General features: G+C 32.8%; 2 protein-coding genes across 2 annotated transcripts; one reads left to right on the top strand and one right to left on the bottom strand.

Moving 5' to 3' along the window:
* Positions 1 to 12,707: 12,707 nt before the first annotated feature.
* On the bottom strand, positions 12,708 to 13,197 carry LOC107889835 (uncharacterized). Its single transcript, XM_016814419.1, has 2 exons — positions 12,846 to 13,197; positions 12,708 to 12,724 (listed from the first exon to the last, which is right to left on the bottom strand). Exons 1-2 carry the CDS (start codon positions 13,195 to 13,197, stop codon positions 12,708 to 12,710), a joined length of 369 nt encoding a protein of 122 aa, XP_016669908.1.
* A 7,035-nt stretch (positions 13,198 to 20,232) lies between these two features.
* On the top strand, positions 20,233 to 21,603 carry LOC107953794 (F-box protein CPR1-like). The gene has a single exon (XM_016889208.2). It carries the CDS (start codon positions 20,257 to 20,259, stop codon positions 21,463 to 21,465), a length of 1,209 nt encoding a protein of 402 aa, XP_016744697.2. The 5' UTR covers positions 20,233 to 20,256; the 3' UTR covers positions 21,466 to 21,603.
* Positions 21,604 to 24,168: the final 2,565 nt, after the last annotated feature.

Here is a 24,168-nt window from a genome sequence, read left to right as displayed (position 1 = left end):
GCAAATCTCAAGTTGTGGAGTGTTTTGGTCAATTTCAAAAAATGGTTCTCACTCAGTTCGAGAAGTGCATTAAGAAATTTCAAAGTGATTGGGGCAGTGAGTTTCGTGCATTTTCATCTGTTCTTGCTCGACAGGGGATAATTCATCGTGTTTCCTATCCTCACATGTCTGAAAAAATGGTGTCACTGAACGTAAGCACCGACATATTGTGGAGACTGGTCTCACTCTTTTGGCTCAGGCTAATGTACCAATGAAGTACTGGGGCTATGCTTTTTGCAGTGCAGTTCATCTTATTAATCGGTTGCCCACTTCTGTGTTGAACGGACGATCACCGTATCAAAGCTTGTTTGATCGCGAACCGACTTATGATCATCTTAGAGTATTTGGTTGCTGCTGTTTTCCATATTTACGTCCGTTTATTAAACACAAGCTTGATTTTCGATCCCAACCATCTACGTTTCTGGGGTATAGTGCCCATCATAAAGGTTATTTTTGTCTAACACCCGATGGTAAGGTTATTGTTTCTAGGCATGTTGTGTTTGATGAAACTCAGTTTCTGTTTTCAGTCTCTTCTTCTGCTAGTACTCCGATGTCTCGGATACTACTACGTATGTTCCTGTAGTTCGATCGTTTCCCCTTAAGGACACTGGTTTACCTTCTGCTCCCACACCTGGCGTTCCTCTAGGAAGTCGTACTCGTGCACTTGATCTGAGTGGTTCTTCTGCTACGTGTGGTGTTTCTCTTGGTTCTTCTGCTACGTGTGGTGCTTCTCGTCATAATTCTGTCAATTTTCTTGATGACTCAGAACCTGTTGTCCGAGAGGAGGCTATCTCTTCTCTAATTTTTCCTGCTGCACTTGTTCCTATTCCTCCTGTTTCTACTACCAATACTCATGGTATGGTGACTCGATCTAAGGCTAGTATCTTCAAACTCAAAGCCTTGTGTGTAGACACTATTAAGGTTGAGGTTGAGCCAAGTTCTGTTGAGGAGGTTCTTGCTCATCCAGACTGGCGGCTAGCTGTACAAGCTGAGTATGATGCATTAATAGCTAACTCTATATGGGAGCTCTGTTCTCTTCCTCCTGGTCGGAAGGCAATTGGTTGCAAGTGGTTGTTTAAGATAAAGATGAATCCCGATGGAACAATTAATCATCGAAAGGCACGATTAGTAGCCAAGGGCTGTTCACAGGTGCCTGGATGTGATTTTCAAGAGACGTTCAGTCCAGTAGTCAAACATGCTACTATTCGAGTCATCCTCTCTGTTGCCGTAACCAAGGGTTGGCCACTCCGGCAAGTTGATGTAAATAATGCATTTCTGAATGGTGATCTAACTGATGACGTGTTTATGAGCAGCCTCTAGGTTTTTTGCAACATAGTTCCAGTGGTGAAAAGCTGGTATGTCATCTGACTAAAGCGTTATATGGTTTACGACAAGCTCCTCGTGCTTGGTTTGACAAATTAAAACAGTTTCTTGTTTCTACTGGTTTTACGTTGTCAAAGTCGGATGCCTCGTTGTTTGTTCGATCTTCCTCTGCTTCCACTCTATATGTGCTTGTTTATGTGGATGATATTATTCTTACTGGCAGTTCTTTTGATGAAATCAATTGTTTTGTTCAACAGCTACACAACAAGTTTGCTTTAAAGGATATGAGTGAGCTTCGTTATTTTTTGGGGCTTGAGGTCAGTCGGTCTTCCTCTGGTAGTCTTCATTTGTGTCAGTGCAAATACATTCAGGAGCTTCTTGCACGGAGTTCTATGTCTACTGCCAAAAGTGTTCCTACACCAACGGTCAGCTCTTCCATGTTATCGAAGGATGAGGGTGAGTACCTTGCTGATCCAATTGAATATTGTAGTCTTGCCGGGGATCTTCAGTATATTGTGTTAACCCTGCCTGATATTGCATATGCCGTTAACAGGGTGTGTCAATTTATGCATGCTCCCACTAATCTACACATGGTAGCGTTAAAACGTATTCTTTAGTACTTACGTGGTACACTTTCTTATGGCTTACTCTTTCGGGGTTCTGAGCGGCTGTCCTTGGTCGGTTATGCTGATGTAAATTGGGGACTTGATTTTGATGATCGTCGGTCTACTACGGGATACTGTGTGTACTTTGGTCATACACCGATATCTTAGTGTTCCAAGAAACAACAAGTTGTTTCTCACTTTACGGCGGAGGCTGAATATCGTAGTTTGGCTGCTGCCACTAGTGATGTTGCTTGGCTGGTCTCTCTCTTGACAGAGTTGAAACTAAGTTCGGTTGATCCTCCGACAATGTGGTGTGATAATTCTAGTGCCGTTGCTATTGCCGCTAATCCAGTTCTGCACTCTAAGTTTAAACATGTTGAACTTGATCTTTTTTTGTTCGAGAAAAGGTAGCCGGTGACGAATTGGTTGTTGGCAAAGTTCCTGCCTGTGATCATGTGACACCCCTTACCCGTATCCAACACCGGAATAGGGTACGAGGCATTACCAAAACACATACACTTGTAAACGTATTTAACCGAGTTATAAAATTTCATCAAAATTAAAACTTTCAAAATAATTAACATGTTTCTATAACTTTTCACAATATATCCTCAAAATATTATAATCATAATAATTAGGGCCTGCCAGACCCGATACATACTCATGCAATTTAATGCTTCATTTCCATTTCATTCAATTCACAATTTCTCATGCTCATAATTTAAATCATATCACTAGCAATTTCCATTTAATTCACGTACAATTCAATGACATCAAATTCAAAACTAATACGTATTTACCATTTAACTCAATGTTTATTGATTATACCATTCAATAACACATTTATGAAATTCTCAATTTAGCAATGAAAATATCACTTTAGTTTGAATAACAACATCGTCCTGATATAAATACACTACCACTTATCCATTTACTTTAATTCTTTTGGGCCCATTTGTCACTTACCATCCTTAATCAAATTACGGAACGGTCACGGAAAATTGAGTACTTCACTTTCACTTTGCCATAGTATAACTATGGTCTTACGTATGATCACTTATCACTTGTCCCTGATCAGATAAGTGTAGCCACCTATCACTTTGTTTCTTGATCAGATAAGTGTAGCCACTTATCACTTTGTCTCTTGATCAGATAAGTGTAGCCACTTATCACTTTGTCTCTTGATCAGATAAGTGTAGCTAAAGCTATCACTTATCACTTTGTCTCTTGATCAGATAAGTATAGCCGAAGCTATCACTTATCACTTTTCACTTGTCACTTGATCAGATAAGTGTAGCCGAAGCTATCACTTATCACTTTGTCACTTGATCAGATAAGTATAGCCGAAGCTATTACTTATCACTTTCCACTTGTCACTTGATCAGATAAGTGTAGCTAAAGCTACCACTTATCACTTTGTCACTTGATCAGAAGTACTCAAATTCGGCGTTCCGCTCAATTTGATCATTTATTCATATATCAGGCTTACCAACATGTGTTAATTCATAAACCATTCATGGTATTATTTCATGCCAAATCATATACTGAATATACCATACACACATACTATGAAACTTTATTTTCACACATGAGCTTAAACCATGACCAATAATGCACAAAAATAAGCATCATTCATATTTCATCGTTTATGAGTTATAATCAAACATATGACCATTTATACACGAATCATTCATATATTTCCCAATTTTCCTCCTCCTCCTCTCCATTCCACATCCTTAATGTGTATAACACACTTAAACAACATTAACCATAATTTCAATATTCACTAACATGTATATTCAAAGCTGTTTATCCGAGTCAGAGTCACTAAATTATTTTTATCTGGAGCTAAAGAGCTCCAAATTAAGATCCGTTAATTTTCCCTGAAACTATACTCACATATCTTCATACCATAAAATTTTCATAATTTTTGGTTTAGTCAAATAGTACAGTTTATTCTCTAAAGTTTCCCCTGTTTCGCTGTCTGACAGTTCCGACCACTCTTCACTAAAAATTAATTATCTCATTGTACAGAATTCGGATGATGTTTTAGCTTATTTCTTCTAAAAATAGACTCATTAAGGATTCTAACCATATAAACTATAACTCATAATCATTTTTGTACAATTTTTAATGATTTTCCAAAGTCAGAACAGGGGAACCCGAATTCATTCTGACCTTGTCTCACAAAATCTATTATATCTCATGATTTACAATTCCATTTCTCACATCATTTCTTTTATAAGAAACTAGACTCAATAAGCTTTATTTTCATATTTTATTCATCCTCTAATTCAATCTCTACAATTTTTGGTGATTTTTCAAAGTTACACTACTGCTGCTGTCCAAAACTGCTTTAGTGCAAAATGTTGATTTCCATTTTGCCCCAAATTTCACAGTTTATACAATTCGGTCCTTTCTCAATTAACCCCTCAATTAATCTAATTTTCTCAATTAGTACTTTACTAGACATTATAAGTTGTTACACAACTATTGAAATTCAGAATTTCCACATATAACTCTATCTTCAAACTCTTTTACTATTAGGTCCCAAACATTCACTTTCTATTCAATTCTTTCAATAAAATCAGCATATGAATAATTTAAAGCTCTAATTTCATGCTAAATCATCATATACTTCCAGCACATATTCATATCAACTTTCAACTTCTTTCATAAAATCAAAAACTAATGGATTTAACAAGTGGGCCTAGTTGTAAAAGTCATAAAAATACAAAAATTTCAAGAAATAGTCAAGAATTGAACTTACATGTAATAAAAATATGAAGAACCAGCTTGAAGAAGCCCTTCCATGGTGTTTTAGCTGATGAGAATTCAGAAAAATGAAGAGAAATCTAGATAATTCCACTTGGGTCCTAACTTTATTAAGCAAATTTTGCAATTTTCCAATTTTGCCCTTAATTCTCCTTACTTTCTTGCTGATTTCATGCCTCTGCCGTCCAGCCCAAATAGACCTTGGGTCTATTTGCCTTTTAAGCCCTCTTCCTTTTATCATTTAAGCTATTTAATCATTTCCCAAAATTTTGCATTTGTTACAATTTAGTCCTTTTTGTTCAATTAATTATCGGAACTTTAAAATTTCTTAACGAAACTTTAATACTAACTTTTTAACACTCCATAAATATTTATAAAAATATTTATGGCTCAGTTTAAAATCCCCGAGGTCTTGATACCTCATTTCGATTCTAATTATTTTAATATTTATTTCTAGTGCACTATTCACTATTTCAAAAATTTTCCTAACTTCATATTTAACTTATACTTACTAAATTAATAATATTTTCTACCCATTTGTCGAATTTAGTGATCTCGAATCACCGTTCCGACACCTCTGAAAATTCAAGCCATTACATTTTTTTTTCGTCGGATTTGTGGTCTCGAAACCACTGTTCCGACTAAGCCTAAGATCGGGCTATTACAGATCAAGTAGCCGATATTTGTAAGGCCCAAAATTTGCCCGGGCCCGTATAAAAATAAAAACAAAATGAAAATACAAAAAAAACCCACAGTCTAATGTCCAATTACATAACCCAATCCCTAAATTAACCCAAGGCCCAAAATTACACGGCCCAGCAAGCCCAAATATTAAAACAACAACAGAACCCTAGGGTTTCCCTTGCGCCGCAGCAGCCTCCAGTGCCGTACAAGCCTCCCACGCCTCCGTACGGCACCCTCGTGCCTCCACGTCGTCCTGTACCTGCGAAAGAAAACAAAAATAGCAGCAAGGATAGCAGCCAATAGAAAAATGGCTTGTATATTTTTGTTCTTTTTTGATATTTCGGCTACAAAAGTCAAAGAAAAGGAATGTAAAAGGGGGATCTTCTTACGAATAGACTCTCCATTTTTTTGCATACAATAATCGAAACTTTAAAAGAGGTGATTATCCGGCTTTCGTTTTTTTCATTGTTTTCCCCTTCTTTACTTATTTTTTTTGGTTTCACATACTGTTATTTCGAGAAAAGAGGGTAAAAGGAAGCAGAGGAGTTTACCTGGACGAATGAACCGCCGGAATCCCCATCTTCTTCGGTTTAATCGAAGTCGAGACGGGGTTTGAGGTTTGAAATCGGAGGTCCTCATGGCAAGGACCCAAGCGGGGTTAATGAGCGAACAAGTCTCCCTCCGTCGATTGCCGTTCGGCATTCAAATGGCTGCTAGGGCCTCTTGAGATTCGAACAAGAGAGGGGATTTAGGGTTTGGTAAAGTAGAAAGAAAGAGATAGGGATTCAGCCGAATGGGAGGTTTGGTCAGGGGATTTAAGGGATTAAAAACGACACCGTTTGGACCAATTATAATGGTCTCAAACGACACCGTTGTGAAACCATCCTGATGACCCGATCCGACGCCCTCATGACCCGCGCGTTTGTCGTGGTAAAGGGAAATTTTTGCTTTCAGTCCCTCTTTTTTATATTAACCTCTGATTGAGTTCATCCGAAACTCCCTGAGCTTTTTAATTTGGACTTATAATTTACGCTTATTTGCAATCTAATCCGCGCCTAAATGCATCACTTTGGGTTCGGGTATATTGCCAATTTTAGTCCCTCGCATTCACGCGCGCGTTAAAACTTAGTTCTTTTCCTAATTTCAGCAACTAATTTTATTTATTAATTGTCCTTTTTAGTTTTATTTTTGTTTCAATTGAGTTTTTTCATTTTTCATTATTTTCAGCATTTTTATTCTTTGAAACCCTTTTATTTTTGAAATTTACTTATTATTCACCATTCAATAAACTATCTTGAAGTATTTTATTAAGTTTTGCATGACTATATTTTATTATTCATACTTTCATTTATATACACGTATATATATATCTATTATCAACCTTATATTGTTATTATGTATACAATTTCTTTTAAGTTTATTCTTGTATTTTATTATGTAACCCTACGTAATATACTTTGTAAAACTACTATATATATATGGACACCCGTGTTTAACCTATACATAATTAGACTCATATGTTTTTTATTTTAATATGTTTGATACACATGTTTTACATATCGTTTAAAATATTTTTGTACATATATATATTGGTACATACATTTAATCTATACACATTGTTAGATCCATGATTCTACACCTATAGTCTCTTCGTATAATGAGTTTGAGTTTCTTTTCTCATGATATTTCAATATTTATGTGATATTTCTTTAAATTTTCTATATATGTATTTGTACATGTACATTTTTTATTAAGGTTCGTAACTCGTAATAATTATTACTTTAATGTGCTTAACATTTTTTTATATATTTGTTGAACTATTTCAATAACTTTTTCATATATTTTTAACCATCATTTTATAGTTCATTTTTATACTATATTATTTAAAATATCTATGTAACACTTGCTCAAATGTTTCACGTATATTTGTTCATAAATGGTTAATAATTTAGTTCTATGTACATATTTAGTCCCATACTAAAGTTATTTTATGAATTCTCTTAATTTTTTCTATATATATACTTTCTTTTACGTACGTAAGTCACCTTTTTAAGAATACATTTTACCACACATTGTTTTGGTTTAAAATTTCACACCTAAATACTATTTTTATACATGTACACATGTTTCATAAATCTATTTTGTGTATTAAGTCTTGTCATATATCTTTATTCTCATTCTTTTATATTACATTATTTAAATCATCATGTAGTTTGTCAACTTTTGAATGTATTTGTATTTAAAATATTTTACATGTAATTTGACCTAAACTTCCATTCTATAATATCGGTTTCAAAAAAGGTTATATATATCCTTAGTTTCATACAAATTTGTCAACCTATATTTTATATGTCCATTTATTCGTCATTATTGTGAAATAGTTTAATACCATATTGCTTCTCTGGTTTGCATTTTGTTTGGTGCCTCTAATAATTTTTATTATGCCATGTATGCTGTCGTTGCATTTTATGTATTCATTATTGTCAAGCTAATTGTTCTCCATGCATGATTGAAGTTGAGTTATATTTCCAAGCTAGTTATGCTTAGTCATTTAAGTTCTTGTAGTTGATTAGATAAATTGTATTATCCTCATTTTTCCATTGTCGTATTTTTATGCATACACATATTACCCCATTCATCGTTTTCCACTTGATTTTTGAAATGTGGTTTTATAAAACCCAAATTTCGTGATCAATGTCATCTCATTTCAAATCGAATTAATACGTCTTAAGCTAGCTTTATAACCATTCATTCAAAAATTCTTCAAAATGAAGACGAGATTCGATGTTTGGCAATTCGCGGAATCGTGCCCTAACGTGTTGGGTTGCAATTTCACGTTTGCTCAAAATAATCGAATATTACTTCAAAATTTCACTCATGTCTTTTAAAATTCTTCAAAACGAAGACGAGATTCGATATTTAGCAATTCGTGGAGTCGTGCCCTAACGTGTTGGGTTGCAATTTCGTGTTTGCTCAAAATAATCGAGTATCCCATCAAAATTTCATATCTTCTAAAAATTTTTAAAACGAAGGCAATATTCGGCATTTGATAATTCGAGAATCATGCCCTATCATGTTGGGTTGTGATTTCTCGTTTGCTCAAAACGATCGAACATTCCTTTATATTCTCACTCATGTTTATAAAAAATACTTAAAAACGAAGACTATGTTCAATGTTTGGCGATTTGAGAATCGTGTTTTTCATTGGTTTGAAACAATTGAAGATCCCTTCGGAATGTCACTCACATTTTCTAAAATCTTTCAAAATGAAGGCAATGTTCGATGTTTGGCGATTTGAGAATCGAGCCCAATCTTGCTGGGTTGCACTTTTTTCATTTGTCCAAAATAATCTAATATCTCCTCGGAATTTCACATGTATTTTATAAGGTAAGGCAATGGTCAATGTTTGGAAATTTGAGGAATCGTACGCTATTGTGCTGGGTTTCGATTTTTCGTTGGACTAAATAGTTGAGCATCCTTTTGTAATTCTCGAATTATAAATTTTTGGACATCGAAACAAGAAGATTTTGGCAACCAACTCGGGTTACTCAAACGTTATAAAAAAGAACCACATTACAAAAACTTTTTAATTTTAGACATAAGGATAGTATTTAATCGATTCGGTACCAATTTTGGGCGTAGTGAGGGTGCTAATCCTTCCTCATGCATAGCCGACTCCCGAACCCGTTTTCTCAAAAATTCGTAGACCAAAATCGTTGTTTTAGTAAACCAAAAATGTTTTATTAAAATAACCAAATTCTCAGGTGATCCGATCACACCAAAACTAAAGGATCGGTGGCGACTCTATGCATTTGTTTCTCAAAAGTCGATTTCCTCCCTTTTTTTTTGAAAATTTTTAAACCGAGGGATGGTTTCGACAATATTCTCACTAAACCATTGTCTGTGTCGCTCTTTACTCGGTTTCGTAATTCTCTTCGGGTCGTCCCACTTGAGGAAGTTGGATGAATGTTATAGTATATAATATACATGTGCTTAATGTGTAAGTAGCTTAGTGGTTAGGCAGATAGTTACAAAGCTGGTATTTTGTTATATTCTGTTAATAGCAGCTTAGACTTCATTTTTCTATATAAGCTTGTATTGTGAACAGATTAAGATCAGAGTTAATTTCTTTACCTTGAAAATATTTCTTCTTCTTTTCTAGAGCTTTATCTTGTTGTTCTTCTAGTATTCTATCATTGTTACTCTTAATTTTGATAGTGAACAAGAAATTTCAAATTTTCGTTCTGCGAGCCAAATTGAGTTATATTCACTCAAAAGTGATTCTTGGAAGGAAATTTCCTTACCCAAATTTGATATTCCCCAACCACTAGAGTGGGGTACTTACTTAGATGGAATATTTTATTGGAAAATAATGATGAGGGAAGATAAAGTTGCGATTGTTTCATTTGACATAGCTAATGAGAAGTTTTCCATTTTACTAATATCAGAATTAGTTGGGTGTTATACAGAAGACCCACACCGTGTTAAGTTATTGGTTTTTAATGGATCACTTGGTCCTGTTGTTTACCCAAGCACATACATAGCGATAGAACCATAGATAGCAGCTGAGAAGTATTTTCATTTCTGGGTTATGAATGGAGAAGCATGGACTAAACAATTCAGTATAGAATCTGTTCCTAAAGTTAGCCACCCATTGGAGTTCTGGAAAACCGGTGAATTATTTCTTACAAGCACAAACAATGAAATAGTCCTGCTTGACCTCTCCACCCAAGAGCTTAAGAAGCTTAGGATAGATACTTGTCTAGATGCTTACGCACATTGCATATCCCTTTTTGCTTATGTTGAGAGCCTGGTTCCAATCAATGGAAGACAATAACATGATGAACATATAATACGCCAACCAGTAGGAGAGGAATAGGCATCAAACGAATACTGAATATGAAGATGGATAGGGAGCATTTTTTTTTCTCTTGATATGCACTTCATGTGGAATATGGTTACTTGTTAGCTTCTTAATATTGTTGTTAGCATAAACCCTGTTCATTGACCTGATGGTCATAGTGTTCACCGTCTCAGGTGTGACCTGAGTTCGAATCGTACTTGTTGTGTTACTGTTAGGGCTTTACCCTACTCTTATAATTCACAAAAAAAAGAATATTGTTGTTAGCCTTTGCCTGGTTTGTGGGTTTGGAGAATTATGGTAGTTCAGTTTCGGTTTGTTTTTAGCTGCAGGTTTATGTATTGTGGTTTCCTTGTTGTTTAATCCCTTCCAATTTGCTTGAGAATAGTAGTAGGAATATCCTTTAAGCTGGTCTCAACATTTCTTGCCATCTAAGGCTTGATGTGTAGGGCCTCTAAAATGAATGCAAGGGATGAAAGCAATAAATCCATTTAACATTCAATATTTATAAATTCTATTAATTTGGTATTGATTTTAAATTTGTTTATATCTAATAAGGGCTAAATTTGTTTATATTTTAAAAATTAAGGTCAAAATGATAAAATTTGTAAATGTTGATGATTACATTTTTTATTATTAATAAAAAATAAGATAAATTTACTGAAATGGTGAATGCTATGATTAGTTCTCTTACTTACCATCGAAATTAGCAATGACTAAATTTCTTCTTCTTCTTTTTTTTTTTAGAGATTAATTTACTAAATATCAAAATTGAAAATTGAGAGGGACCATTGAGATCTTTTTACTTTTTTTTTGGCTTAAATTCCTTAGGTATATTTGCATGCTATACATATTAAGTAGCCAAGATTGGAATAGTTGTATATATGGATTATATGGTTTTGATCAATATTTTCATAATTGAATTAATTGTCGATCCAATCAAATCATTAGTTTTTGGTTTGATGGTTTGTTTGGTTCGATTAAATAAATTACTACATATTCATAAAAATAATAAATATATATTTAAAAATAGAGAAAACCAATTCAACATGTTTTTTTAGCCAGATTCAATTTGTTTGTATCGGTTTATCAACCAATTCAATTCAATTCAAGTTTGGTTTTGAAAACATTATTTTAGCCAATGAATTTTTTTTTTCAATCCTATTGAATCCAGCATGTAAAAAAGTAAAGAGAGCTACAGAGTGTAAAAAAAAGTTGAAATAAAAGAATTAAAAAATAATTAAAAATTTTTTATATGGCATGATTGTTTATTATTAACAGGAATTTTTTAGTATAAATTAATTTACGCTTGTTTAAAAACAAAATTTACGTAGTACTTATGACAAAAAAAAATATCAACTTAAAGTAAAGAGTATATTCAATGTATTAATTAATTTACGAGTTAAACATTTTTTTCTAAGTATCGACATGAAAAAAATATTATTTAAATACTAATTTTTGATTAATCCTAAGTAAACATTAAATTATCTCAATCTCCTCCTATCAAAAATCATATTTTAATAATTATTTGTATAGTAATTAAGTTTGATTGATTGAGGAAAATTTCCTTATTTGCAGGTAAATTTGGTGGTGATTAGAAGTCACCATTATCCTTCCCCACAAGGATAAACCTGCAAATAAAAAAAATTTTCCTCAATTAATCATCGGGTTTGATTCTAAAACTAATGACTATAAATTCATACGATATGTTACTATTACTTTCGTTAATAGTGGAGGTGTTTATTGGTTTGAGTTAGATATAGGTCGAGTTTAAGCATTACATTAATATATTTTATACTTATTTACGCTTGATCTGAAATATGAATCTAAATATTTAGAAAAAAATTTAACTCAAATCCATTTTAGATCCGTCCATATTATTTTTAAATTATTTTAATTTAATATTTAATAATTTTATTTTTATTTATTGAAAATTTCTATAAAGTCATCTTAACATTATGTTAATATTTATATTATAATAATATTATATATTTAGTATAGATTTATTTTTTAATTTGTTATAAAGTACATAATATATAAAAATAACATAATATAAAATATTATAAACTTAAAAACGAGTCAGACCAAGCTGGGCTCAAGCCCGATCCATTTTTAAAACGAGTCTAACTTTTTTACCTAAACCTATTTTTCAAATCTAATATTTTTACTTAAACTATCTCAAATTTCGGGTAGCCTTGGGATGAATAGTTGTAGTTAATAGTGAAGATGAATTTTCATATCCGGATGATTTGCAAAAGACAAATAGTAACATTTTATTTAGTATTATTGAAAGAAACAACTGCACCTTCTACTTATTTGCTCAAAGATAAAAAGTAAAACTGCAGATTTTATTAAGCTTAAAATGCTAGATGGATGTCACAGTGAATCCACCATACTTTGATTGTTGGATGTGTTGAGGCTTAAACAAATGGGAAACCTGCAACAAATAAACAAATTACAATAGCTTCATCAGAATAAAACCAGCACTATCAATATTTAAAGCATTATATGTCTAAAGTCAAGGTAATGGAAACTGCAGCATGCAAAATTGTACTTACCTCCGCAGTTGTGACCGACCGGACGGACAGCAATGTTGCAGCGTTTTGGAATGGTAACGGCAACTTCTGGCCTCACCCCGGCATCGTATACGGTACGAGTTTGCAGAATAGCGCAGAGGCAGCCTGGATTGTTGAGCTTTTTCTCTATTATAGCGCAGCAACGCTCGGAAACAGGAGCTCTCCGATATTTGGCTGCGTATGTACATGGAGCCAGCTTCTGAGCCTCCTTCTCGATGTCATGTTTCCCACAGGGACCATAGTAATCATGAGTTGCATCCACTCCGTTGAGGCCTGCAATGCTCATACTCACAACAAACACCACAACCCACATGTACTTCACTTTAGTTTCCATTTCTTGAATGCAATATTCAGCTATACTTGTCTACAACTTGAACTCAGAGAAAGACACTTCTCAACAATTTATACCCAAACAAGTTGATAATACCACCCATTACAATGGACATGGAACTAGAGAAAAAGTCATGTGTCAGCTGCTACACCTACTATTTAAGAACATCGTTTTCAAGTTTCCAGACCATAAGTCATCAATTACACCTTGTTTCTGTGTATAACATCAATCTCAAACAACCATATATACGAATCTAATCCACAGTTCAAGCATTAGCTTATAAAAATCCAGTCTATCTTTTGCCCACATTGTCTTTTTTCGATTTTACCCCACACCATCTTTGTGGCTGATGAGGTTCTGGTTTTCGGGTTGGTAATATATATATTGTATAAATTTAACTTGGATTAAGATAATCCTATAAAATAGCATTCAAATAAAATTAATAAACTTTATTACTATTTTTAACTCTAAAATTAATCTATTTTATAAAATTCTAAAATCCTTCAACTTATAATCTTAAACCCATTTAGACCATAAATCTTAATTTAACCATTTTTCTAAAATCATAAAATTTTAAAATTCTAAATTCTAACCCATTATACTATAATTTATGAATCTAATTGAACAAACAAAATCGTAAGCCCTGCTATACTAATATTATTTATTAATATTATTTAATTTTTTAACATTAAATTTATTTAATTAATCAACACTAATTAGGGTTAAAATACTATTAAAGAGATATGGTTAGTATTAGAAAGGGTATAATATTAATTAGAAATATTTTTTTTGACATAATTAGAAATATTTTAAAACAATATCAAGCGGTACATTTTTATCAAATATTTTTTTTTGAGAAATTCTTTTATTGTATTGAATACACTTTTTAGTATCATCTTAATATAATTTAAACACCTCTCTCTATAATTATTTAATCCTTTACAAGTTATTTTAAAGTTTCAAACATTATCTCGAGGGTTATTTAAAGAATTCAATTGACCATGAAGTTGTGTTTGTTTTAATTAATTGGATTGAAAATTTGTTGGGTATCAATCTAGAGAGAGGGATTAGATTGAATTTTTATATTTTGAGGTTAAAATTCTTGGTCCAAATAAAAGAGAATGTCAACTGTGAACCAGTGACGTACGGGGGTGGCAGGGCTTTTCATGTGTTGGAGGGGTGAAAACATAATTTAGTTTTCAAAAGTACTTCTGGGAGAGAAAAGTTAAAAAGTAATAGTGGAATTAGCCGCTTAAGTAGTAGTATCTGTTAGATTAGTTCTAATACATAGTGAAATGAGTAATTCTTCTCTTAACAAGTGAACGAATTTGGAACTTGTTAAAATAGTAGTAAACTCATAACACACGACTAATCTCAGGTCCAATTGAGTTCTGCGATAGATTAACAATTTAGCCACTATACCTTGAGATGCTGGTAAGTGCTCTAGAGAAGCTGCCTAATGTTTTTCATAGAAGGTGGCTAGTCCTTCACACTTACATAGGTGATTTCATCAAGTCTATCTCAATGTAGACCACTCGAATAAGGATTATGAAATCATTAAGAGCATTTATAAAGCTCATCCTCTCAAATTCAAATTCGGCGAATTTATCAAGTTCGTCTCAATAGGATCACCCAAACTCTAGAATATGATCTCATTAAGACTAATAAACTCAACTTCACATGTTGGTGAATTCATCAAGTCCGATGCAATAGGACTACCCAAATCTTAGGGTATGAATTCATTAAGAGTGAGAACTCAACCTTATGCATGTACATCGTTCACCACAAGGATAGGTAGAATATACATTATGAGTCTTTCTACGGTTTTGTTTGACTGCATTGAACTTAGAGAACTAAGTTGGGTATCCACCATGAATTCCTCAACTACTGGGCTTTAAAACCTATTCCCCTTGAAGAATCAAGAACCATTTTCCTACTTAACCCTTTGGTGTGGATCAGCTAGGTTCCTTTCAAACCTCACGTACTCTAAAGCAAGTACTCCATTCTCCCATGAAGAAATCTCTGCAAGTAGATTCTTAAGGCACTCGGCCTCTTGCTTGACTCATTCAAGAGTTATAAACACTGATTCCATCGTGGAGCAAGCAATACATGTCTTTTTATCAAACTTCCAAGATATAGCTACTCCACCCAAAGTAAAGACATACCCACTTATAAAGCTAACTTTATCAGTTACCTAGTTTGAATCACAACAGCCCCCTAAGACTGTAGGGTATCTAAAAAAATTCCAAATTCCAACTTATAAATTATTGTACTTTAATTTCACTCAAGACCATTTGAGGAAAGCTCAACCTTGATAATTAGCATAGTAAATTGCAGACCATGACACTCCCCCATTTACTATGTTAAGGCCTTCATCGACATGCAGACACATTTTTAGTAACCTTGTTGCATCAAGTTGACATTTTAGTTTCAAGTCCATCTTGGGCCTTCAAAACCCATTGTTATGATTTATTCAACGTGCATTGGATATAGACTCGAACTAGGTCTTATCTCAATCATTGGTGTAGTCTTTTCTATGCCTATTTCTCCACTGAACACTCAGGCTCAATGCCATAACACATAATGATCAAATTACAACCTTGAGAAAACCTTAATGGTATGGCCCTTTGTCGACTAAATATTACCATATCTTTGATACTAAAAAAAAATCCCTCTAGATGTGACACCAATCGCACTCTTGTGGATCCCGTTGGATGCATCCCTCTGGACGTGGTTTATGGAAACCATCCTTTGCAACACCAACACAAAAAGTTCTCAACTTGGAAAATTTAGACACATTGGACATCCCTAACTTAGGTCCTCTTGGCCCCTCCATGGTTATCCTATTGGGTGTGGCCATCTTGGCTAACCGTAACATATATAGCACCATTGAACTAGGTTGATCTCAATCTTAATTTCAGATTCTAATGCTTATTCATGCAAACACATAAGTTGCCTGAACAAGACATCCCCTACTAGTTTTCTTATTCAAGCTCTCGAACTCGATAATCCTCCAGTTTACTTTAGTTAAAAACTTAGTGACGCTTGAACTAGCTCCACAAATCTCATTTATTAGTAGCTTATCATGGATAAGGGCATCGTAAGCCCTATCCCAAACACAAGGATCCAACGATTCACTCATGGTCCTTCAACCAACCCAAACTCAAGGGACCTCCGACTAACTCAAACTCAAGGGTCCTCGGACCCATTCAAACTCAAGGGACCTTCAACCCACTCAACTCAATCTCACTAGGCCTTCCAAGCCCATCTTGATTGCAATAGCCCACTAGCCAACACAGATGGAGCTTGCAACCACTCCAATGCTATTTTGGCACACTTTTGCACTACTCAGGTGCCTTCAAACCAATTGCCTATAGGAGCCTTCATTGGTCCCAGTAGCAAGAAATGGAAACGATTATGTCTAAACAGTAGTATAATTTGCTTCTAAATTGTTGGAAATATACTATTGCAAAATAAAACTATAAGTGTTGATAGAAAACAAGCTGAGTGTAAATAAATAAAGCAATCACTGTGTCGTGGAAGAACCATTGCATTAGAAGAAAATTTGCCCTAATCGGTGTAATCGTGTAATGGACTTCACCTCCCAAGATTAACACAGTACTTCAATATTTGTACACTCGAATAAAAAAGGTTGAACACAAGTGGTATTACTCTTCTCGAAAGGAATTGAAACCGAAAAAACAAAATCAGTTGGTTGAAAATTTGATCGAAAAATAAACTGGAAGAAAATCGGCAAAACCACGCTAGGTTCAATTCCTAAAAAAGATTGGAGGGGTCACAGGCAGTCTCGCTTAAAATCCAATTTCCCCTCGTGTAATTTCACAGAACACCAAAATTTAGAGAACAAAGAGAAGTCGTTTTTCTCTTGTTGTGTTCTGTGTAAAATGAGGAGACTGACTTCTTATTTATACAGTTTTCTAACAGGCAAAATAGTAAAATAGCAGTGTCAATTTTAAAATATAACAAAAAATTTTCCTCAACCAAAAATGTTTTAAAAATATTTTCCGCAGCAGTCAGATTTTCCATAACTGAAAATATTCTGAATATATATATTGCGATTACCACCACTTGTAAACTGAAACGCCGTACATAAATAGATAAACAATTTTATTATCTTTGCAATCTTCATGTAAATCATTTTCTAAGTTAGTGTATAATTGTTTTTTAAGAATGATATCTTTGCAAATTTGTCACATGGTTTAGTAAAAGTGACAGAATAGTGTATAATTGTTTTTTAAGAATGATATCTTTGCAAATTTGTCACATGGTTTAGTAAAAGTGACAAAAAACTATCTAAATATACGAAAGATACAATTGCAATGTTAGCTATATGAAGGAATCTGATGACATCATGTCTAAATATATCAAAGATACAACGATCCTCTGAGAAGTTGCATCTTGAATCGGCTGTGCCTTGGAAAGCTAATCAAAGGACACCATAATTCATAAATTTGCAACCAGAACTCCAAGCAACTAAAAACAAGCCAAAACTACCATAATTAAAGTAACGAAATGTCTTAAAAGTCAGAACACAATTCTCCAAACCTACAAACCAGGAAAAGGCTAACATCTCATACATATAATCTATACAATAACAACAATATTAAGAAGCTCACAAGTAACGATAGTCCACATAAACTGCATATCAAGAGAAAAATGCTCATTACGTCTTACACATTTATGTTTTAGTTCCCTATCCATCATCATATTTAGCATCTATTTGATGAATATCCCTCTTCATATTCAATATTTATTTGATACATCTCTAACTAATTGACGTATTATATAATCCTCATGTTCTTGTATTCCATTGATTGGAACTAAGGTCTCAACATAAGCAAAAAAGAAGATGAACTCTCGATGATGATCCAGGTAAGCATTGATCCCAAGCATCTTAAGCTCTTGGGTGGAGGGGTCAAACAATTCACCATTTTCCAAAACCCCAATAGGTTGACAACTTCAGGAATAGATTCAATTACTAAATTGTTTAGTCCATACTCCTCCAGTCATAACTCATAAATCAAAAGATTTATGAATTCCTTTCCCTATGTAAGCAGCCAAGCAAAATAAGAGAAACAAAATACTTTATTGATAAATTTGAATGATTAATTAATTTATTTAAGTCTCAAAAATTATTATTTTAGTATTTTTAATTTTTTATATATTCTTTAGATTTTCTAATATTTTTTAAATTTTATAATTTTTAAAAATATAAAATTTGGAATTTTCATAAATATTTTGTTTTCTTTTTGTAATTTTTGTCGAGAGAGGCCAATTTGCTCATTTTCAAATTTGATAAGAACTAAAGGTGTATTTATACCAATCTAGTATTTGAGTTATTCGAATTGTAAAATTTAACTCGACTTGAACTCCAAACTAGAATTATTTGTTCGAGTTGACTCGAAAAAAACGAATAACTCGATTTGATTAATTTTAAATTTTAAATTTTTTTTTATTTTTTAGAGTCGAAACGAGTCTTGCTCACCCCTATGGTCACTAAACTAACTAAAATTACGACAAAGACAAGCGCACCTATCGAATAATAGTATAGCTATAGTGAGTAGGGAATATCGTATCTACGAGGACTAAACGTATTAGAAATTACTGTTTTCCTATCATTTAGCCGATATAATGGGATGGTTGTTTTTAATCTAAAATTAACTAAATTAATAACTAAGAACGCAACAGAGAATGAATTAAGAAAATAATCAAATAAAACCAATGAGATAGACAATACCTAGGAAAGAATCCACCTAGACTTCACTTATTATTCTGAATCTAAATTAAACTATTTATTCACTTGCGCATTGATTCGTAGAAATTCCTAAATTATGTTAATATCTCTTTCGAGAGTAAGAACAACTAACTCTAAGTTGATTTATTGAAACCTCTTTCTAATGAAAACACCTATTATCACATTAACTCGATTTATGGATTCTCCTATTAGATTTGACTCTAATCCGGTAGATTTATTTCGTCCTATTTCTAGGATTACTCGCAACTCCACTCAATTATGCTAGATCTACTCTTAAACAGAGACTTTTGCTCCACTGAAATAAGCACATTAAACTTGAATCAATATCTTAGAAATATTAAGACAAGAAATAAGTGTACATAATTGAGAATGAGAATCAAGTATTTATCATGTAATTCAGAAATCAAATAATAAGATCCATCATAGGTTTTATCTTCCCTAGGTATCTAGGGAATTTAGTTCATAATCTAGAATAAAACCATCTCAAAGTTAGGATAACAACAAGACATAAAAAAACCCAATAAAACTTCAAAGGAAATTGAATGGAGATATTCAATCTTGAAGGAGATCCACTTCTGAGTTGAATTCGGTGGCGCTCTTCGAGTCTTTTCTTTGTTTTTCTCTGCCTTTTTTATTATATATTTATAAACTTTAGAATGCTTAGAAACCCTAAAAATTGAGTTTTTACGCGTAAAAGAGAAGCAGGGTGCGAAATTGGCACAGGCTGGCACATGGGCGTGTGGCCAGCCCGTGTGGCTTACATGGGCTTGTGCCCAGCCCGTGTGGAAATGCCCAGGTTGTGTGGATCCTGAAAACAACTCTTTTTGTGAGAATATTTTCGACATTGAGAGTATTTTTGATAATTATGTCAAATAATTTTAACAATTTTAACGGTGTTAACCATACTAGAATTTGCAATTTAAAAAAAAAATAGAGAGATTGAATTCTTAAAAATAAAAAAAATTAAGTATTAAATTTTAAATATACAAAAAGTACATAAATGTGAGAATATTGTATCATTTAAATTTAATCTTTTAAAAATTGGGGATTAAATTCAAAAGGTATGTATTATATTATATTTTTATCTTAATCCTTCCTCACATGGATACAAATGCAAATAAGGAAATTTTCCTAAATTGCATATAATTATTATAACGTATCAAATGCTTACCTTTTATGCTTATTTGCTTCATGGTTAAGGTTTGGACCATAAATGACACCTACCTCCAATTTTGCTTGCTTAATTATTCCTCTTAGTCAATTACAAAGAAAATCAAAATAGTAAGATGCAGAGGCCAAGGTTTGAATTGCCAGAAGCTTTGGTTATGGAAATTCTGTCAAAGCTTCCAGTTAAATCCCTTACTCGCTTCAACTGTGTTTGTAAGTATTGGTGTTCTTTTCAAACTCCTCATTTCATTTCCAATAATTATCACAACAACCTTGAAAACGACAACCTTAATCTACTTCTTAGTCGCCGTGATGGTAACACCTTCCAACTTTATTTCTCTCAACTTTCAAATGAAAAAAATCAAAATTATATAGTAAAACAAAACATTCACTTGCCCTTTTTTAAGAATGATGTCCCCTCTGTTTATGGTGCTTGTCATGGATTATTGTGTTTACTTGATCCTTCAAAGGATAACGCTGCCATTTGGAACCCATCAACCAGAGAGTTTAAAATCCTTCCACCATCTTCAATCCAACGCCCTCCATATTTTTCCCCATTCGAAGAAACCTACCTTACTTTAGATGACGTTTATTTTGACCACGCTGCTTTTGGGTTTGATTCTAAAACTGATGACTACAAAGTCATACGATTTGTTCTTCTTACTTTTGTTAATAGTGAAGAAGAATATCCACATCCTCATTTTATGTACCAAGTTGAGTTGTATTCTCTTAGAAGTAATTCCTGGAAGGAAATTCCATCTCCTGATTATAAACCAACTGAAACAACTTTGGGAAATAATTATGTAGACGGAATTTGCTATTGGAAAACAGAGACAGGGGCATATCTTGATTTTAGAGGACTAATTCTTTCATTTGACATGGGGAATGAGAAGCTCTCAATTTTACCTATCCCAGAATTCGTTGGGTCTTTCCCAGAATACTATGTTGATCTATTGGTGTTTAATGGATCACTTGGTGCTATTGTTTACCCATCGGAAAGAATTGACACGTCTTTTGATTTATGGGTTACAAGTGAAGGACTGTGGACTAAACAATTCAATATTAAATCCATTTCTGGAGTTGTACGCCCGTTGGGATTTGGAAAAAATGGTGACTTGTTTCTTAGAGACACAAATGATGAAGTACTCCGATTTGACGCCTCCACCCAAGAGCTTAAGGAGCTTGAGATTAATACTTATCTAGATCATTTACGGTTCTCCATCTCCCTTCATGCTTATTTAGAGAGCTTGGTTCGTATCAATGGAATACAAGAGATTGAAAAATATGTAATACGTCAACCAACAAAAAATGCATCAAATGAATACTGAATACTGAATATGAAGAAGGATATGCATGAAATGGATATTGAATATGAAGATGGATGGAGAGGGAGAACATAAATGTGTAAGATGTAATAGGAATTTTTAGTTGTGAGCTTCTTAATATTGCTATTATTGTTTGGATTATATGTTTGAGATGTTAGCCATTGCCTGGTTTGTGTATTTAGAGAATTGTTGAGTTTATGTTTGGTTTTAGTTGCTTAGATATCTATAAGATTTCTGCCATAGTGTGAAAATATCATTCTCCAAAGTGGTGAAATGAATATAAGTTTAAAATGCATAACAAAATGGAATTACAAAATTTTGCATTATATACACTAGAAAAAGCACACAATAAACAATTGAAAGTTTGAAAACAAAGAAAACGGAAATTTCATAAAACAAAAATGTAAACTCACCAACCAGATTCAAGCAATTGAACAAAAAAATCAAATCTTTTCCCTCTCAAAAAAGGTAATTACTTTCAAAAGTTTGAGTTTTTTATTTATATTAATTGTTTATTGTTCCAATTTTCGATTTTCCCCCTTTTTCTCGATTGAGTTTCAATCCCCACCAAAAATTTAATTTTGTTTGACTTTTTGAAAGCTATTGAGTTCCATGGAACCCTACAATGCTTATACTCACAGTAAACACCATAACCCACATGTACTTCACTTGAGTTTCCATTTCTTGAATGCAATATTTAGCAGTAGCACAACCTGAACCCCAAACGAAGACATTTCTCAACAATTTATGCCCAAACAAATAGCTGAAAAGTAGCTAAACAAAGATAAATTTCACCAATTACAATGGACATGGATTTGGAGTTACCAGATCATTAGGTCATCAACTACACCTTGTTTCTATGTATGCTCTTTCTCAAGCAACCCTATATATGAAACTGATCCACAATTTAAGCTTGTTGTTTTATATATCTTGTTTCTCCATCTAAAGACTCGATTTCAAGTCTTCCTTTTTAAGGTGGTGTATAATTGTTCTCCAGGGATGATAACTTTGCAAATTTGTCACTTGGTTTATTGAAAGTGACAGAAAACTATCACCCCCCAATGCTTAACAATAATGCTTAACTTTCAGTTTGCGACCCTCTATTTTTTAATTATATAAAAATAGTTAAATTTTTAATTTGGTTCTTGCACTATGTTAAAATTTGGAATTTGGCCTTTATACTTCTGTTATAATTTGGTGTTTCAACGTTTATAATGTCATTATTTCGTCTAAGTATTTTATTCTAATTAAAATTCTAACCTAAATTGAAAGAAACATTAACATCATTAATTTTTTTGTTAGCTTCAAGTCCACTATAATGCCAATTTTTTGTGACAAACTTATTTTAGCATTGTCGATCAGGGTTGAATTTAGGAAAGTTTTATTTTGGGGAGATAAAATTATATATTTTTATGATAGTAAAAATATAACTTCACCATTTCAATAACTTATATCTTTATAATTTTTAGAGAACTAAATCAATTTTTTTTCATTTTTTGAGGGTTAAAATGCAATTTTAATTACCATTATTAATTTAAAATTTTAGAAATTATAAACAACATAAATAAAAAATTTTTCATGTCAACCTGTGTGTGAATCTTTGATTCAATTATATAATTGTTTTTCATAATAGTAAAAGAAACAAACACAGTGAAAGACAAAAACAAAAATCACCGTCTTTGATGTTTTTGATGCCAAACTAAACAATTCTTGAATTTCTTTCCCATCACAAATCACGACTTAAAAAGGCTATATTCCTTTTTAATCTTCTCACTATTTTCTCCTATAAAACCTTGTGTGTTTCATAAAATCATTTTTTTCTACTTTAAAACATAGAATATGATTATAAACTATTAATAAATGAGACATTGGTTACGCTAGGAAAACTTGAAATAATCTCATCCCAATTCGATTAAGGATGAATCTAATTTTGATAATAAATTTAATTCCTGAGAAATTAAGCCCAGAAGTATAAACTACTACATTACATCTTGATGGCTGAGCTGAGATAGCAAGGATTTGATAAATAAATCAAGTCTTGGCTTTGTTGGTTGTCGCACTGCTTTGTCCATTTCTAGCTATGGTATGATCTGCTACAATCACTCATAATATCCCTTTTGCATTAATATTATGGTAGATAAGTTCATATGTAAAAGCAAATCCATTTTTGTTAAATTAAGATTCTACATTATTTCATGTGAAAGAGTAGTGGATGGTACTTATAAAAACAAATAAATTCATTTTCTCCTCTAACCATTAACCATTAATTACCATAGTCTTAATCAAAATTTAAACCCTACTAAAAATTTAAAGAAACAAAAATCCCAACAACTTTCATATATATATAAATTATTACATTGACTAGAATCAATAAACCATTGTAAGCAATTACTTATGAAGCGGAATCACCATATTTATATAGAATGAAACAGACACCTCTACATCTATGTTAAGAAAAGTTAATGACATATTTTACTATATTATTTTGCTAGCTATATTTGCAAATTTTTTACGTGGTTTCTGAAACCAACAAAAAAACAATACTTATCATCCCAATTCTCAACTAGAAGAAGCCTTGCACAATGGAGGTTTAGCATTGTGCAAAAGCTACCACTAAAACAATAGCTTATCTTCAACCATTGATCTTCTATATTCTGGTTGCCCTTGCAATATTATGGCTTATTTTCCCTTCCATTCCTCTTTAGA

This window comes from Gossypium hirsutum, chromosome A10, assembly GCF_007990345.1.
Source record: "Gossypium hirsutum isolate 1008001.06 chromosome A10, Gossypium_hirsutum_v2.1, whole genome shotgun sequence".
Taxonomy (NCBI): Eukaryota; Viridiplantae; Streptophyta; class Magnoliopsida; order Malvales; family Malvaceae; genus Gossypium; species Gossypium hirsutum.
The sequence above is the reverse complement of the archived record's forward strand: the minus strand, read 5'-3'. Positions and strand labels throughout refer to the sequence as shown.